Source organism: Protomyces lactucae-debilis (genome assembly GCF_002105105.1).
Source record: "Protomyces lactucae-debilis strain 12-1054 chromosome Unknown BCR37scaffold_2, whole genome shotgun sequence".
Lineage (NCBI taxonomy): Eukaryota > Fungi > Ascomycota > Taphrinomycetes > Taphrinales > Protomycetaceae > Protomyces > Protomyces lactucae-debilis.
In genome coordinates this window covers 555,789-569,475 of record NW_024467994.1, presented here as the reverse complement: position 1 = coordinate 569,475, position 13,687 = coordinate 555,789, and the positions used below count along the sequence as shown (strand labels likewise).

The window sequence follows — 13,687 nt, the reverse complement described above, 5'->3', positions numbered from 1 at the left end:
AATAGGCCTCAGGAATGGCATGTTCCAAATCATGGCGCCAAGCAGGTGCGGGAGTGGGACTGGGAGTGGGAGTGGGCGTCCCGTGCTTCTTCCCGTGGCGACCACCATAGACTGCTGTGGTCGACCCAAGTGTCGCCAGAGAGTAAAGAAGGGCTTTCTGATGCCAGAACATGAAGATCCAATGAGTACTTGCTGAGGGGCTAAGAGCCTCTTAAGTATTTTCTCAGCCCCTTGACAGTTCTTGGCAGGGCAGGACTCTAGGTCTAGGAGTTCCTTGCCAGACAGCCTGAGACGGGACATGCAAACTCTTATTGGAAGATGCGCTCATAGCCAGGGGTTAAGCATACGCGCACATGTCACACATGCTGAGGCCCAGTCTTGGCATGCACGTTTGAGCTCCTTCTTGGAAATCAGAAGAACTCAAGCGTCGTGATGGAAGCCCTGTGAGGGGATCGCGTGCCTTACTCAACCCTTAGGAGTCTTGGCTCGCAACTGTCCGACTTTTGCCCAGCATAATGAGTCTGAGGGACCAGTAAGCAAATATGTCGCAGCAGTGCACTGTACGTTGGGAAGGAGATCTCAACGCTACCAAGATAGACTGGTCACAGTAAACCTAGTAACGTTGAAGGACAACCCATATCTTGCAGGAGCGCTCCTAGTCAGAGAGTCTTCTCCTGTTCTCCCACTCAAGCCTCTCCCTAGCCCGTCGAGAGCTTGCCGGCTTCTGGCCCCTGACTGTGCACGACTCGACGTCTGAGGTATAGCCAACCGCCCTGCAGTCCCATGCGTATTGGGGTGCAATCGCAACCTGGACGTCAACAGGCGCGAGACTGGAATAATCAGATGCCACGCCACAAGCTGTAGCTCGAAACCAAGAAGTTAAAGAAGAGGAATGGTTAGGTCTATCAAAAGATCTCAATGTCGCCAGAAAAACCAGATCAAAAGTCGATGGTGCAAGGCCGAGGTCCCGGGAAGGGTACGCTTGCAGGAAAGAGGTAAATTGAGCAGAGAACTGTAAGGATGTCCGTCGGTTTAGCATTCGGCTCGCGAATAGCGAAAATTAAAATATTGTTATTTTCCGTCTTCCCCTTGCCCTGTTCAAATGAAGCAAGCTAAGAATGTCAGTAAGTGAATGAGAATTACAAGGAGTTACCGTATAGCCTGCTCCAGTTTTGCCAGCGCAATGACCTTGAAACTCTGGCATGTCCCTCGAAGTCATCTTTTCCACGAGTAGCCAAGAAGGCTCGTATTCCATTCCAGGTAGCTGAAGTTCAAGTACCTCATTGAGACTGAGATTTCTCTTAATTCTAGACCCAGCATTCAGAGGACAAGTCAAAGATCTGAACTGAAAATCGCGATAGTGTCGTGGCAGCAAGTCTTTGACAAGTGAAGGCCATGTCTTCGGTTCGCGACTCAGGCACTTGAGTTTAAAAAACCAGAACTCTTTTGTTTCAAGACGATAAGGTGTAAAGTTATCGGACATAGCTTGTACGTCTTGCCTTGATCTTGTGTCAGACCAAAAATAGTCAGAATGCCGAGCATCTCCTTTTGGTCATCATGAAGGGACAGCTCTAACTAGAGAATATCAGCATCTCCGTACACTTGTGATTGACTCACCGTAGCCCATACACCACCCTTGTCATTGATGCACTGACCTTGCTGCGCTAGATAAGCAATTGCTGGCTTTTCATCTTCATCGACATATGCCTGCCAACCTTTGGACTTTGCATTCAGGATCAATTCGCGCGAGATTGTGTAAGCGAATCCGAATCCACCACAGTAATAGCCCTCAGTAATGACATGTTCCAATTTATGGCGCCAAGCAGGTGCGGAAGTGAGACTCCCGTGCTTGTTCCCGTGGCGACCACCATGGACTGCTGTGGTCGACCCAAGTGTCGCTAGAGATTAAAGCAGGGCTTTCTGCTGCCAGAACATGAAAATTCAATGAGTGCTTGCTAAGATGATAAGAGCCTCTTAAGTAGTTTCCCAGCCCCTTGGCAGTTCTTTGCCAGACAGCCTGAGACGGTACATGCAAATATTTGTTGGAAGATGCAAACATTTGTTGGGAGATGCGAATATTTGTAAGAGACGCGCTCAAGGCCAGGGGCTATGCATACGCGCACATGGTAAAGCTCGGTCCTGGCAAATACATTCGAGCTTCTTTTTGAAAATACGAAGAACCAGCGTCTTGATGAAAGCCCTGCGTGGAGGATCTCGTGCTTTCCTCAACCCTCAGGAGTCCTTTGCGCGCAGCTGTCCATATCAACTTTGAGGGACCAGCGAAACAACATGCTGCAGCAGTGCACTGTATGTTGGGAAGGAGATCTTAACGCTACCAAGATAGGTCGATCGCTGTGAGGCAAGTAAAGCTGAAGAACAACCCATATCTTGCAGGAGCGCTTCTAGTCAGATGATCTTCTTATGGTCTCACACTCAAGCGCTCTCTAGCCCGTCGAGAGCTTGCCGGCTTCTGACCCTCGATTGTGCACGTCTCAAAGTGTGAGGCATAGCTGACCGCCCTGCAGTCTTGGGCGTATTGGGGTGCAATCGCAACCTGGAAGTCAACAAGCGTGGGTCTGGAACAATCAGATGCCACGCCAGAGCTGTTGCTCAAAATCAAGAAGGTAAAGAAGAGGAATGATTGGGCCTATCTATCAAAGAGCTAGAAGGACTCACAACTTGCATTGATAGGCTGAGCCGGAAAGTTGGATGTGACATTTGGCCAGTCGACTGAGCCTAGAAATCAATAAATGTCATGTTCTTGTTTCAGCAAACCGCCAAAGGAAAATCGAAGATCGAAGCCAAAAGGTGGTTCAAACTAGAACTTGATAGTGCATGGCTTCGTTGTCGATAACTTCTTGTCCCTTGGAATGTAATAAGCCGAGCAGAGCTGCGTGGGAGTGTCTGTCGGCTTACTCTTCGGCTTGCCAATAGCAAAAAACCAGACATTCGCAGAGCCGTCGGAGCTGGAAATTTTAAGCTAAGACGCGTCAGCAGGTCACTTCGAGTAGTTTAGAGATCATACATGATAGCCTGGGCCAGTCTTCCCAGCACAGAGTCCCTGAAACTCTGGCATGTTTCTCGTAGTAACTCTATCCGTCATGGTCCAAAAAGGCTGCCCATTATCATCGAGCCCGACGTCTAGCAATTCAGCAATTTCGAGGGTTTGTGAAGCTGAACCTTTGGAGGGGTCATTCAAAGGGCAGGTGATCTATTTGAACTCGAAGTCGCCGCCTCGCGGCGGCCACAAGTCCCGGTACAGTATAGGCCACTTTATCTCCCGATCCAAACACATGAGCAGGCTCGTAGAAAACATTTTTTCTTCGAAGCTGTAGGGCCGGAAATATTGGTGGCACAGTTTGTAAGTCTTGCCGTTGTCCTTTGTCAGTCCAATGAAAGTCAAATTACCGAGCAGTTCCTTCGGAATGGACATGTCCAGGTCCAACTGTGAGCATCAGCATCATATTCCAGATAAGATGGAACTGACCGTAGCCCAGGTACCTCCTTTTTCGCTGATGCACTGACCTTGGAACTGCAAAGCAGGAACTGGATTCTGCTGTTTCGGGTCCACAAAAGGTCGCCATCCCTTGCTTACTGCGTGCAGGATTTCGTGATGGCTAAAGTAATATTGATCTTTGTACCCACCACAGTAGATCGTTTTAGGAATCATCGCTGCCAGAGAGTGACGCCAATCTTCAGACTTCGCAAGAGGCTTGCTATCATGACTCGGGGAAACAGAGCCGACTGCTGCGAAGGTGAAGAGAACAACGCTTTGGTGCCAGAACATCATGAGTTGACGAGACTTTGAGAAGGCGTCAATGGGCTTTTAAGTTGGGCAGGACACGTAATCGCTTGTCGAGAAGTGAGCATGGGGCCTGCAGCCTGCCGGCACATGCTGTAGCCGTGTCTTGCATGGCATGCAAATTTTGAGCTCCCTATCATATGAATTCACGATGAAGTCTCTCTGTCAATGATCCGTCACTCGCGAGGATGTTCCCATGTTTTGCTCATGATCAGGAGTCTTTGCTCGCATCTTTGGGGAGATTCGCATGCCAGCATATCGCGATCATGCGTTGAAGATTGAGAGGAGGTCAAAGAACGGCCCGGCCAGGCCTTAGCAAGCGTGTCTCATGCCTGAGCGTCTGAGCCAGCAAGCTGCGGAATGACATGTACAAGCTGGGTGATTTGGGAGCGCATCTAGAGCCTCTAGGCACAGAAGTTTCTTGGCCAAGTCTCCAAGCTCGCATTATCTAAGGACTTCTTGACTCTGCATCATTTCAATGTGAGCTATAGTCAGCTGCAGTGGTCAAGGATACAACTTGGCCAAGGCCTGGACCGGTCTTGCGAGTTATGTAGCAAACCGCATGGCAGCGTCGCATCGGCTTCGGAATCGGTGCAGGCAACAGCACTGCAGAAAGCCCCTGACTGAGGATCCAGACTCCAGACACTGACCGTGACTCACTTACCGATCTGTGCTTTCAGACGTATTTCCACGTTCACTTTGTTCAGTGTCAAGACTCTGCAGATCTGTCGCATTCAGAGATTGACTTTGATCTGCTAAGCTCGGTAGCTGAGAGCTAACATAGCTTGACTATGAGCTAGAGCTAATAGCAATGTATGTGTAGCCAGACGATTGTGGTTGTGTTTGCGCGTCACTGAACCAAGAGCAGGCCACAACCTCAACACTCTTTTAGCCATTTCAAGTAGCAAGCTATCACTCTCTCCGTCAATCCGCTTGCTCCTTCGTCTGCTATGGATCCAGCGCTTGCTCGAAGTATGACAGAGCGCTTCTGCGTCATGATGTCCGAACGAGACCGCAGAATCTCGCCTATCTTTGCTGCTACGCATGCGCCTCGCTTCCCCTTCTATCATCAGCTCAGCAGACTTGCCGAGACTGTCGAGCAGTACGACACGCCTGGCTTGATTGATGAAGCAATCGAACAGATTGATCTGGCTACCATCTATGATGAAGCAGACCTGTGCGCTGCATTGGATCATACCTTGGGACATCAAGATCATCTCATCAGAGCACTTCTGCGCTGGTTCAAGGAAGAATTCTTCACCTGGGTCACGACACCACCTTGCTCTACATGTAATGGTGAGACGACCAGCCTTGGCGCCCAAGAACCGTCACCGCAAGAAAAGGCGGATGGTGCCGGTCGAACCGAGGTGCATTGCTGCAAGACGAGTGGTAATAGTCATCCGATGACACGCTTCCCTCGCTACGATAAGCTCTCTACGCTAATCAAGTATCGCAAAGGACGCTGTGGCGAATTTGCCAATGTCTTTACCCTATTTTGCATCTCCCTTGGCAGTCGGGCTCGTTGGGTTTGGAATGCAGAAGATCACGTCTGGACAGAAGTGTACTCCACCTTCCTCGGTCGTTGGGTTGCTTGTGATGCTTGCGAAAATAGCTTCGATGCACCTTTGATGTATACGCATGGTTGGGGTAAGAAGATGTCCTATTGCTTAGCGTTCAGCGAAGAGGGCGCCGTAGATGTCACGAGACGGTATGTGCGACAGAAGGAACACTTGCTGCCAAGGAATTTGTTACCCGAATCCATCCTGCGTTTTGGCTTGAGAGAGATTACGGCGCGGTGCAGGGTCAACTTGAGGGATGCTCAAGTCCGTGCGTTAGAAGAGGAAGATGAGGAGGAGGAAACGGAGTTACAGGAGTACTATCATGATACAGATCAATTGACCAGAGCAGAAAGGAGACCTCGACAGACTGGCACTGCAGAGTGGACTCGTAGTCGTGGCGAAGGCGGAGCTTAAGACTGTGTACAGTACTATATTATCCGGTGCCATACCGCTTAGCATAGAATGGCGCTGGTATGTCCGCCTCACTCAGCATGTCCATCACGGGCCGTTCCACAACCACCAACTCTGCCTCATTCATCACATCGAAATGCAAGAGTGGGCGGTACTTGAGAGTGATCCAGAACTTTCCCTTGAGTGAGCTATCCTTCGTCGCCACCAAGTCTTGCCCTGGTTCCTCATCACTCTCTGTTGCTGTGATGGCTGCTCGCGCCTTGCCTGAGAAGCTTGAACGTTTCCGTTTTGGTACAGGAGGAGCTGGTAGACTCTCATTCAGGTTCAGAAATGCGACCCACGCAGATCCCCACATCCATGCCCGTTTCTCCATGTCGATGCGTATGCCGAGACAGTGGTCAAGCAAAACGGTCAGCTTTTTGGGCAAGTTGGCGCTATTGAGTGCAGACCAAGGTGTGACTCTGCCGCTATCCACTGCAAATTGGTGGAATCCCATGCTCGCTGTCGTCAAGACGAGATTCTCGTTGCCTTCAAATGTCATGGCTGTGATGGCACCCGGGATGTTCGGCGGGCTGCTGATGAGTTTGCCACTGTCTGTTGAGTAGATGCATACGCTCCCGCTATAGTCAGACATGGCTAACAAGGAACCATCTTCAGACAAGATGACCAGATTGACGCTCTTCATGTATGTCTGCTGCTTCTTGCTGCGCTCAGTCCTGTCTGGTGTCTCAATCTCGATGGGATCACTGACATCTACGTCGTAGAGACCATCTTCTGCATCGACATCGCCTTGTTGGATGCGGTATACTTGGATAGTCGAGTCTGGTAGTGTCAGTGCAAAAGTACTACTGTCACCGGCAAAGACGACGCTCCGCGCGCCGACATTATCGAGATGATCGATGATGAGCTTTGCAGGTTTCAATGCTCCCGATGCTGAGGGTAGCAGCATATACAGCTTCGTCTCTGTGAGCGTGCAGACAATAAGATAGCGTCCATCATCACTGATTGCACCGCAAGAGAGATTGCCAACATTTCTCAGATTCATCTTGGCGACGAGCTGATGTTGTGGCAGCTCAACATCGAAATCAACTTGATCTCCTAGTCTCCATACTTTGACTTGTCGATCTTGCCAGAGCATCAGGAGTCGTGCTTGTCGTGCAAGACACGTATGAGACCGTTGTGGTGTTGCTGGCAGCATTCGATGATTCTCTTTCATGAAATCAGCAAGTGGCAAAATAGCAAATTGCATGTCAACGCCACCTGTGACAATCTGTGAGATGCCTCGTGCTTCATAAGTTGCAATGGCTCGAACGTCGTGTGCATGGAAACGACGACCAGAGATATGTGCCCAGCGCTTCTTACCATCGACAGCTTTGTACATGTGCATCTTGCGATCAACACCTGCGGAGAAGAAGGTATCGCCTTGCTCATTTGCACCGAGACACAAGACATCTGCCGCATGCAAGTCAAAATTTTGCGACAGGGAGTAGAATCGCTTATCCCAAATTTTGACGGCACCTGTTGAATCGCCAGAGACAATATTGCCATTTTTGAGGACGAGGACCGACCATACAAGTGTCGGTTCGCCACGGACCTTATCCGCAGACATGCGAGCAACAATCGCGCCTCGTGCTTGTGAGCAATCCCAGACCTTGAGCGTTGAGTCTGAGCAGCCTCCAACAATGAGGTTTGCACCAGAAAAAGCGAGTGAAAGGATTCGACTCTTTTGTCGTGTCAAGACAAACTTGTATTCCACGACGCCTGGCCCATTAGAGACGTCGAGTATGACCAGACTGCCGTCTTCACATCCCACGGCCAGACTACTGCTGTCTGGAGACACGGCAATACTCCATATCGCACCTGCATTGCAATCTGTGTTGGCCATTGGCTGCAGCAGCTCCAAGTTCCATTCCGTGACTGAGCTTGAGCTGCCTATACTGAACAGTCGTGGGCTATATCCCTTCTGAACGACCCACGCCAGACCTTCAATAGATCGTCTCTGACCGCCCTTCAAGGTCAGCTCATGCGTCCAATTGTCCTTTGGGTTCCACAGTTCAATATCACCATTCGCGCGGCCTACTGCACAACGTAAGCTGGCTGGTGCATGTTCACCTAGTGAGGACGGGTGAGAGTAGGCGACCGCAGTGATTGTCGAAGGCGTATAGTCTACGAACCTGGCTCTGTGTATATCCATGGCTCTCTCCTGCTCTATAGCTGGTTGCTGGTCTCTCGTCTCGCTCGAATAAATAATTTCTGGACGCGAATGTCGCACGACTCAGGACACAGTCAACCTGCTCAGGTCCTGCTGCCAATGGGATGGAACAGTCAGGTACTTTCTTTCGCATTGCAGGCCGTAGAGAGCCTTAGTAGAGAGTGATGATGTGTATTGGATTGTAGGCTAGACGATGCGGAAGAAATTGCTTACATAAGCTGTCAGGGTTAGGTCAGCTCGTTGCTTTGACAAAACATGGTAACGGCGCAGGTCGCACCGACTTGTGAGTATACACAAGGACAGAGAGCCTACTTGCCAGCCTTTACGCCCAGACACCCGCTCGACATGGTCAACTAAAGTTCGCCTGATCTGACTGTCCCTGCTCGAGCTAGACCCTCTTGCAATCGCAACATTGGCAACCAATGGAGCAAGCGATCCTCTACAACCTCGACAACGGTCTGAGTGCATCGGCAGTCTTTCTAGCAGAGCACCATTACTACCAAAATGCAAGCGATGAATATGCGCGCTTCCTCTATGCAAAGGCGCTCCTTCAATCTGGCGAACACTTGAAAGCGCATACACTGACGCACGGCTCACGACATGTCGGGTGTGCTTATTTGCATGCGCAAACCTGCAGATCCCTCAAGCGGTACAGTCTTGGTATAACAGCATTAATGGCTTCGCACTACGGCTGGAAGAATACATCACACCTCTACCAGCACGCCAGAACAACGCGACAAGGCATGCCGGATGCAGCGGCAGTGTCTTGTCTTCTCGGCCATCTGCATAGGCTAGATGACCAAGCTCAGCCGGCTATACGATACTACGTGGATACGCTCAATGAAAATCCATACATTTGGGAAGCGTTCGAGGGACTGCTTACACTCGGTGTGGATGTGCAACCCAAAAATGTCTTTAAGCAGTCTGAGGTGCTTGCGAAAGCAAAGTCAGCATGTCCACAAGAAAAGGAGAATGATGCAAAATCTGGAAAGAGTGCGCTGGACGACGCTTTCTCAGCCGTGACGCCTAATGTCTTTAATCAACAACCAGCGCATGGCCAAGGGCAATTTGCATTTCAACCAGCACTACCATTGGTTGCTCGAGCAGATTTGGAGAAACCAGGCGGACCCGTCACGCCTATTGGACCATTTGATGCACCTCAGCGCTCTTCCTTCGATACCATTGAGCCTGTTCCAAAACCAGTCAGGCCCAAATCGCGCCTAGCAGACTTGACGGCGCCTCGATTTGGACTTGGTCGGACAACTTCAGATTCGAATGCAAGGGCAGCCTCACGGCCGAATGACTCGGCGGCTCAAGCACCAGCAAGACGTAGTGCGCGGCTCTTGCCAAATTTGAGAAGTACTCGATCCACCGGACAGACGACAGTCAAGAAACAACCCACCCGACAAATTACCCAAGCGAAAGACGCAGCGCCGCCCGTTCTTGCAGAACTGCAAAGTACACCGACTGCCAGACCTCGTGGACGTAATGCAAACGGACGAACCTCGCAGCCGGGCAGTAGTGCTGACTTGTTGGCCAATGATGAGAGTAAAGTATTGGCTTCCTTGCGACAACTTGGAGAGGCATGCTACGCACTCATGAAGTATCAATGTCCTCGCGCTGCTGAACAATTTGAAATTCTGCTACAAAAGCAAAATGCAACGCCATTCCTACTATCAAGGCTTGCACGCGCGCGTTATGAGATGGGCGAGTATACGCTTGCCCAAACGGCATTTGCGCAACTTCGCAAGCTACAGCCTGATCGAATCGAAGACTTGGAACTCTACTCCACCTGTCTTTGGCATCTCAAGCGTGAAGTAGAATTGAGCTTCTTGGCGCATGAAGCGATGGATCTCGATAGACTCTCGCCACAAGCATGGTGCGTCTTGGCGAATTGCTTCTCTTTACAGCGAGAGCACGATCAAGCTCTCAAGTGCATCTCTCGAGCGATTCAACTCGATGCTTCTTTTGCATATGCACATACTTTACAAGGCCACGAGTTTGCAGCGAATGAAGAGTTTGACAAGGCTCAAGCGTCCTTCCGTTTCGCATTACGGCAGGACAAGCGACATTACAATGCATGGTATGGTTTAGGGATGGCATACATGAAGACTGGCAACAATCAGCAAGCCGAGTACCACTTCAATAAGGCTGCACAAATCAACAGTACCAATGCCGTCTTGGTTTGTTGTATTGGGATCGTCCTTGAGCGAGCAAAACGCTGGCCCGAAGCATTACGACAATATCAGCGTGCGTGTGACTTGGCACCGACCAATGCACTTGCGCGTTTCAAAAAGGCAAAAGCATTGATTGTTGCGCGAGACTACAATAGCGCTATGAATGACTTGCATATCCTCAAGGAACTTGCACCAGATGAGGCAAATGTACATTTCCTACTTGGTCGGCTGTATCGCCACTTTGGGGATAAAACAAGTGCCATTAAGCATCTTACAACAGCCATGAATTTGGACAGCAAAGCAAGTCATCTTGTGAAGGAGGCGATTGAGAATATCGACGAGTTGGAACAGTTCTCTTGAAGCTGCGTGGATGAGGTCGGGAGGGGTCCTTTTTTGGCTGCATACAATTCGGCGTGACTGAAAATTGACAATAGCATTGTAGGCGACGTCGTGCATGCGCATGGAAGCTGCTTGTATCAACTAATTGCATGCCTTGTTCTAGCACAATCTGAAGCCTGAAATAATTGTCAGCAGCGGCAGTGCCAGCAGATTCACAAAAAAAAGTTGAACAGAAGAAGCGCAATCGCAGCACCTACGTCAACGGAAATTGACAACTGCATCGCGCAACGAGCATGCAGTCAGAGATGAATGACGAGGCAGTGTCAAATGGACAGCATGATGTAGGCGGTGCAGAGGAAGCACCAGTGCAACTGCACGAGGACGAAGTTGCGGAACAGATTGAACAAGGTAGCGATCATGGCATGTCTGACGATGACAACGAAGACGACGATGCTGAAGAACCTCAAGGAGAACAAAACGCAGACGAACAAATGGCGGAGGATGAAGATTTTGTGGATGAATCGATTCAAGGCTTTTTCGAGCACAAAGACAGTGTCTACTGCTTAGCCCTATCACCCGCAAACCCAAACTTGGCCTGCTCTGGAGGCGGCGATGAGCTTGCTTACCTCTGGAACATTGAGACTGGCGAAACTGTTCACAAGCTCGACGGCCACAAGGATTCAGTGATTGCCTGCGATTTCTCTGCAGATGGCACCTATGTCGCAACAGCCGGCATGGACGGTCTCGTGCAAGTCTGGAACACGGAGAGCAAGACGCGCGTGGTAACGCTTGAAGCAGGCAGTGAATTGCTATGGCTCAAATTCCACCCAGTCGGTCACGTCTTGCTGGCTGGTACACTTGATTCGACCTGCTGGATGTGGAAAGTCCCCTCAGGCGATGTCATGGGCGTCTTTGCGAGTCATACAGCACCGTGCACGGCTGGTACTTGGTCAAGAGACGGTAAGATGTTTGTGTCTGTCAGTGAAGACGGAACAGTCATTCAATGGGACCCACGCACATCGCAACCAACGCACCGCATAGAAACTGCGCAGGATGAGCGGCTATGCGGTGGCGAAGGTGGCTGGAACGCCGTTGCCCTTGATGCGAGTGGTGCCGTGGCTGTTGTTGGCAGCTCGACGGGATTTCTCCTAGCGCTCAATTTGGCGAGTGGTGCCTTGATTGCATCGCATCTCACACAAACACATTCCATTGAGGCCATCACATACTCACCTACCCTTCCGCTACTCGCTGTTGCATCGGTGGATGAGACGATTGCGCTTTATGAAGTGCCTTCGATGAAGTTACGGACTGTTCTGAGGCACGACGGACCTGTGGTCGCTCTTCACTTTGAGCCAAGAACGCCCTTCCTCTTCTCTGCGAGTACGGATAAAACAGCACGGAAGTGGGATGTCAGGACCGGCGCTCAGGTTGCGCGTTGGCGCGGTCAGCAAGATAATATTTTGTGTTTGGCCGTACAAGCTGGTGGTCATAAGGTATTGACTGCCGGTGATGATGGCGTAGCGCTTGTGTTTGGTGAAAGTCAAGCATGAGGCCTTATAGTAATGAAAAGCAGTGATAGAACATCAAATTGCTTGTACACAGTCTATCATGTTGCAGCAGAACGTCGCCGTAGCTTGAGCAATACTACTGATCCTTGAATCGTGGCGTTAAAGTTGTCATCACAGCGAGGGCGCTCGCCAACGGATTCGCCATCAAATCGCTTGACAAACGTAGCCAGCATTGTTCGGAGCTCTTGTCGAGCTAATTCTTGCCCTATACAAGCACGAACGCCTTTGCCGAATGGGACAAAGCATTGCCGCATCTTAGAGTATTCGGTGACCCAGCTCAAGAGCTGCCCTCCATCAGCTTGCTTTGGAGTAAACCAACGTTCTGGCTGAAACTTGAGCGGATCTTTGAACACCTTGTTTCGATGGAGTGTGTATGCGCTCATACCGACAGTCGCTGTAGCCGGGATGATCTTTTCCCAGCCGTCATCCAATTTATCCTCTTTGTAGAAGATGTCCTTGCCAAATGGGACAACCCTAGGCAGTCGTCTTGGAACGGGCAATGCAAGTCTCAGGCTTTCATCAATGACAGCGTCCAAGTATGGCAGCGGCCACAACCTTGACATATCAGCGTCGCGTACTTCATTGAAGAGTTTGTCGAGGATATACTTGTTGGTGTAGATGTAGTGTAAGCCAAGACTTAGCGTAACAGAAGTGGAGTCTGTCCCGGCAAAGAGCAAGTCAGCCAATTCTGCTTCAAGAGCTTTATGGTCTAGTGAGCTGCCTTGCCAGAGATGGTCGCGGTAAGCCGCAGACTCTGTCTGCCGAGCAACGCGCGCACAGAAAGCGTCCATCATTGAGAAAGCTTTCTCAGTATCTGCATCAGGACCAGGTGTTTTGCCCAACAGGGTGCGTACTCGGCCTGACAATGCATCTGCCCAGCGTACAATCAATGCACTTGATCGACCAAAACGTGCAGACTTGTTGATTGCATCGATGTACAAACCGACTTGCTTGCCGAGTGCCGGTTCATCAGGCACTTCGCAAAGCGGTAAACCGAGAGCGAAGAGAGAGATGCTCTGTACGCTGAATCCACGCATGAACTGGAGTACATCCACTGAAGAGTCTTTCTCCAAGCTATCTTGAATGTAATCGCAAAATCGATTGGCAAGATCTCCTATCATTCCGTACTTTGCCACAACTCGCGGAGACTTGAAGAGATGTGCGACAGCTTTGTGACGTCTAGCATGTTCTGCAGGATCACGCATAGAGAAGAGTGTGGCATTGCCGTCTACGTCAAACGCAGCATACTGCTCACTCTTGAGGAAGGAACGGTCTTTGTAAATGGTGTCCAGGATGGCTGGATCTGCAACGCTGAATTCATTCTTGCCAAGTCGAATGATTTGTTCGTCGTTCTTGACGTGTAATGCATGGATGAATGCAGAGTCGCCCTTGACAATGTTCCGTTTGTACCAGTCAAGTAGAAGGGTCTGTAGCTCAGCAGAGTAGAAGTAGAGCAGCATCAAAAGCATAAGAAGCATCAGTGAACGGCCCGAGCAGGTGAAGTTTGGTGGCGAATTGAGCCATAGCGAAGTGAGCAGTGTGTTGAGTGCCAGTAGCAGTAGTATTCTGTGCAGCTCAGCATTGTCTGCCATGCATCAAGCCTTTTGGAGTATGGAGTC

The 13,687-nt window shown here is 50.3% G+C and overlaps 5 protein-coding genes across 5 annotated transcripts; 3 read left to right on the top strand and 2 right to left on the bottom strand.

Annotated features, from left to right (window-relative positions):
* Nucleotides 1–4,663: 4,663 nt before the first annotated feature.
* On the top strand, nucleotides 4,664–5,887 carry BCR37DRAFT_376408 (peptide-N(4)-(N-acetyl-beta-glucosaminyl)asparagine amidase). The gene has a single exon (XM_040868592.1). It carries the CDS (start codon nucleotides 4,753–4,755, stop codon nucleotides 5,773–5,775), a length of 1,023 nt encoding a protein of 340 aa, XP_040727908.1. The 5' UTR covers nucleotides 4,664–4,752; the 3' UTR covers nucleotides 5,776–5,887.
* On the bottom strand, nucleotides 5,795–7,966 carry BCR37DRAFT_343633 (WD40-repeat-containing domain protein; the record flags this gene model as incomplete). The annotated part of the gene is made up of 2 exons (XM_040867518.1): nucleotides 5,795–6,006; nucleotides 6,052–7,966. 2 exons carry the CDS (start codon nucleotides 7,964–7,966, stop codon nucleotides 5,795–5,797), a joined length of 2,127 nt encoding a protein of 708 aa, XP_040727907.1.
* Nucleotides 7,967–8,132: 166 nt separating this feature from the next.
* Nucleotides 8,133–10,864, top strand: BCR37DRAFT_142405 (uncharacterized protein). The gene has a single exon (XM_040866073.1). It carries the CDS (start codon nucleotides 8,407–8,409, stop codon nucleotides 10,519–10,521), a length of 2,115 nt encoding a protein of 704 aa, XP_040727906.1. The 5' UTR covers nucleotides 8,133–8,406; the 3' UTR covers nucleotides 10,522–10,864.
* A 58-nt stretch (nucleotides 10,865–10,922) lies between these two features.
* BCR37DRAFT_343590 (uncharacterized protein) lies at nucleotides 10,923–12,050 on the top strand (the record flags this gene model as incomplete). The annotated part of the gene is made up of 1 exon (XM_040867515.1): nucleotides 10,923–12,050. One exon carries the CDS (start codon nucleotides 10,923–10,925, stop codon nucleotides 12,048–12,050), a length of 1,128 nt encoding a protein of 375 aa, XP_040727905.1.
* Nucleotides 12,051–12,106: 56 nt separating this feature from the next.
* BCR37DRAFT_390763 (cytochrome P450) lies at nucleotides 12,107–13,660 on the bottom strand (the record flags this gene model as incomplete). The annotated part of the gene is made up of 1 exon (XM_040870908.1): nucleotides 12,107–13,660. The coding sequence occupies one exon, from the start codon at nucleotides 13,658–13,660 to the stop codon at nucleotides 12,107–12,109; it is 1,554 nt and encodes a 517-aa protein (XP_040727904.1).
* Nucleotides 13,661–13,687: the final 27 nt, after the last annotated feature.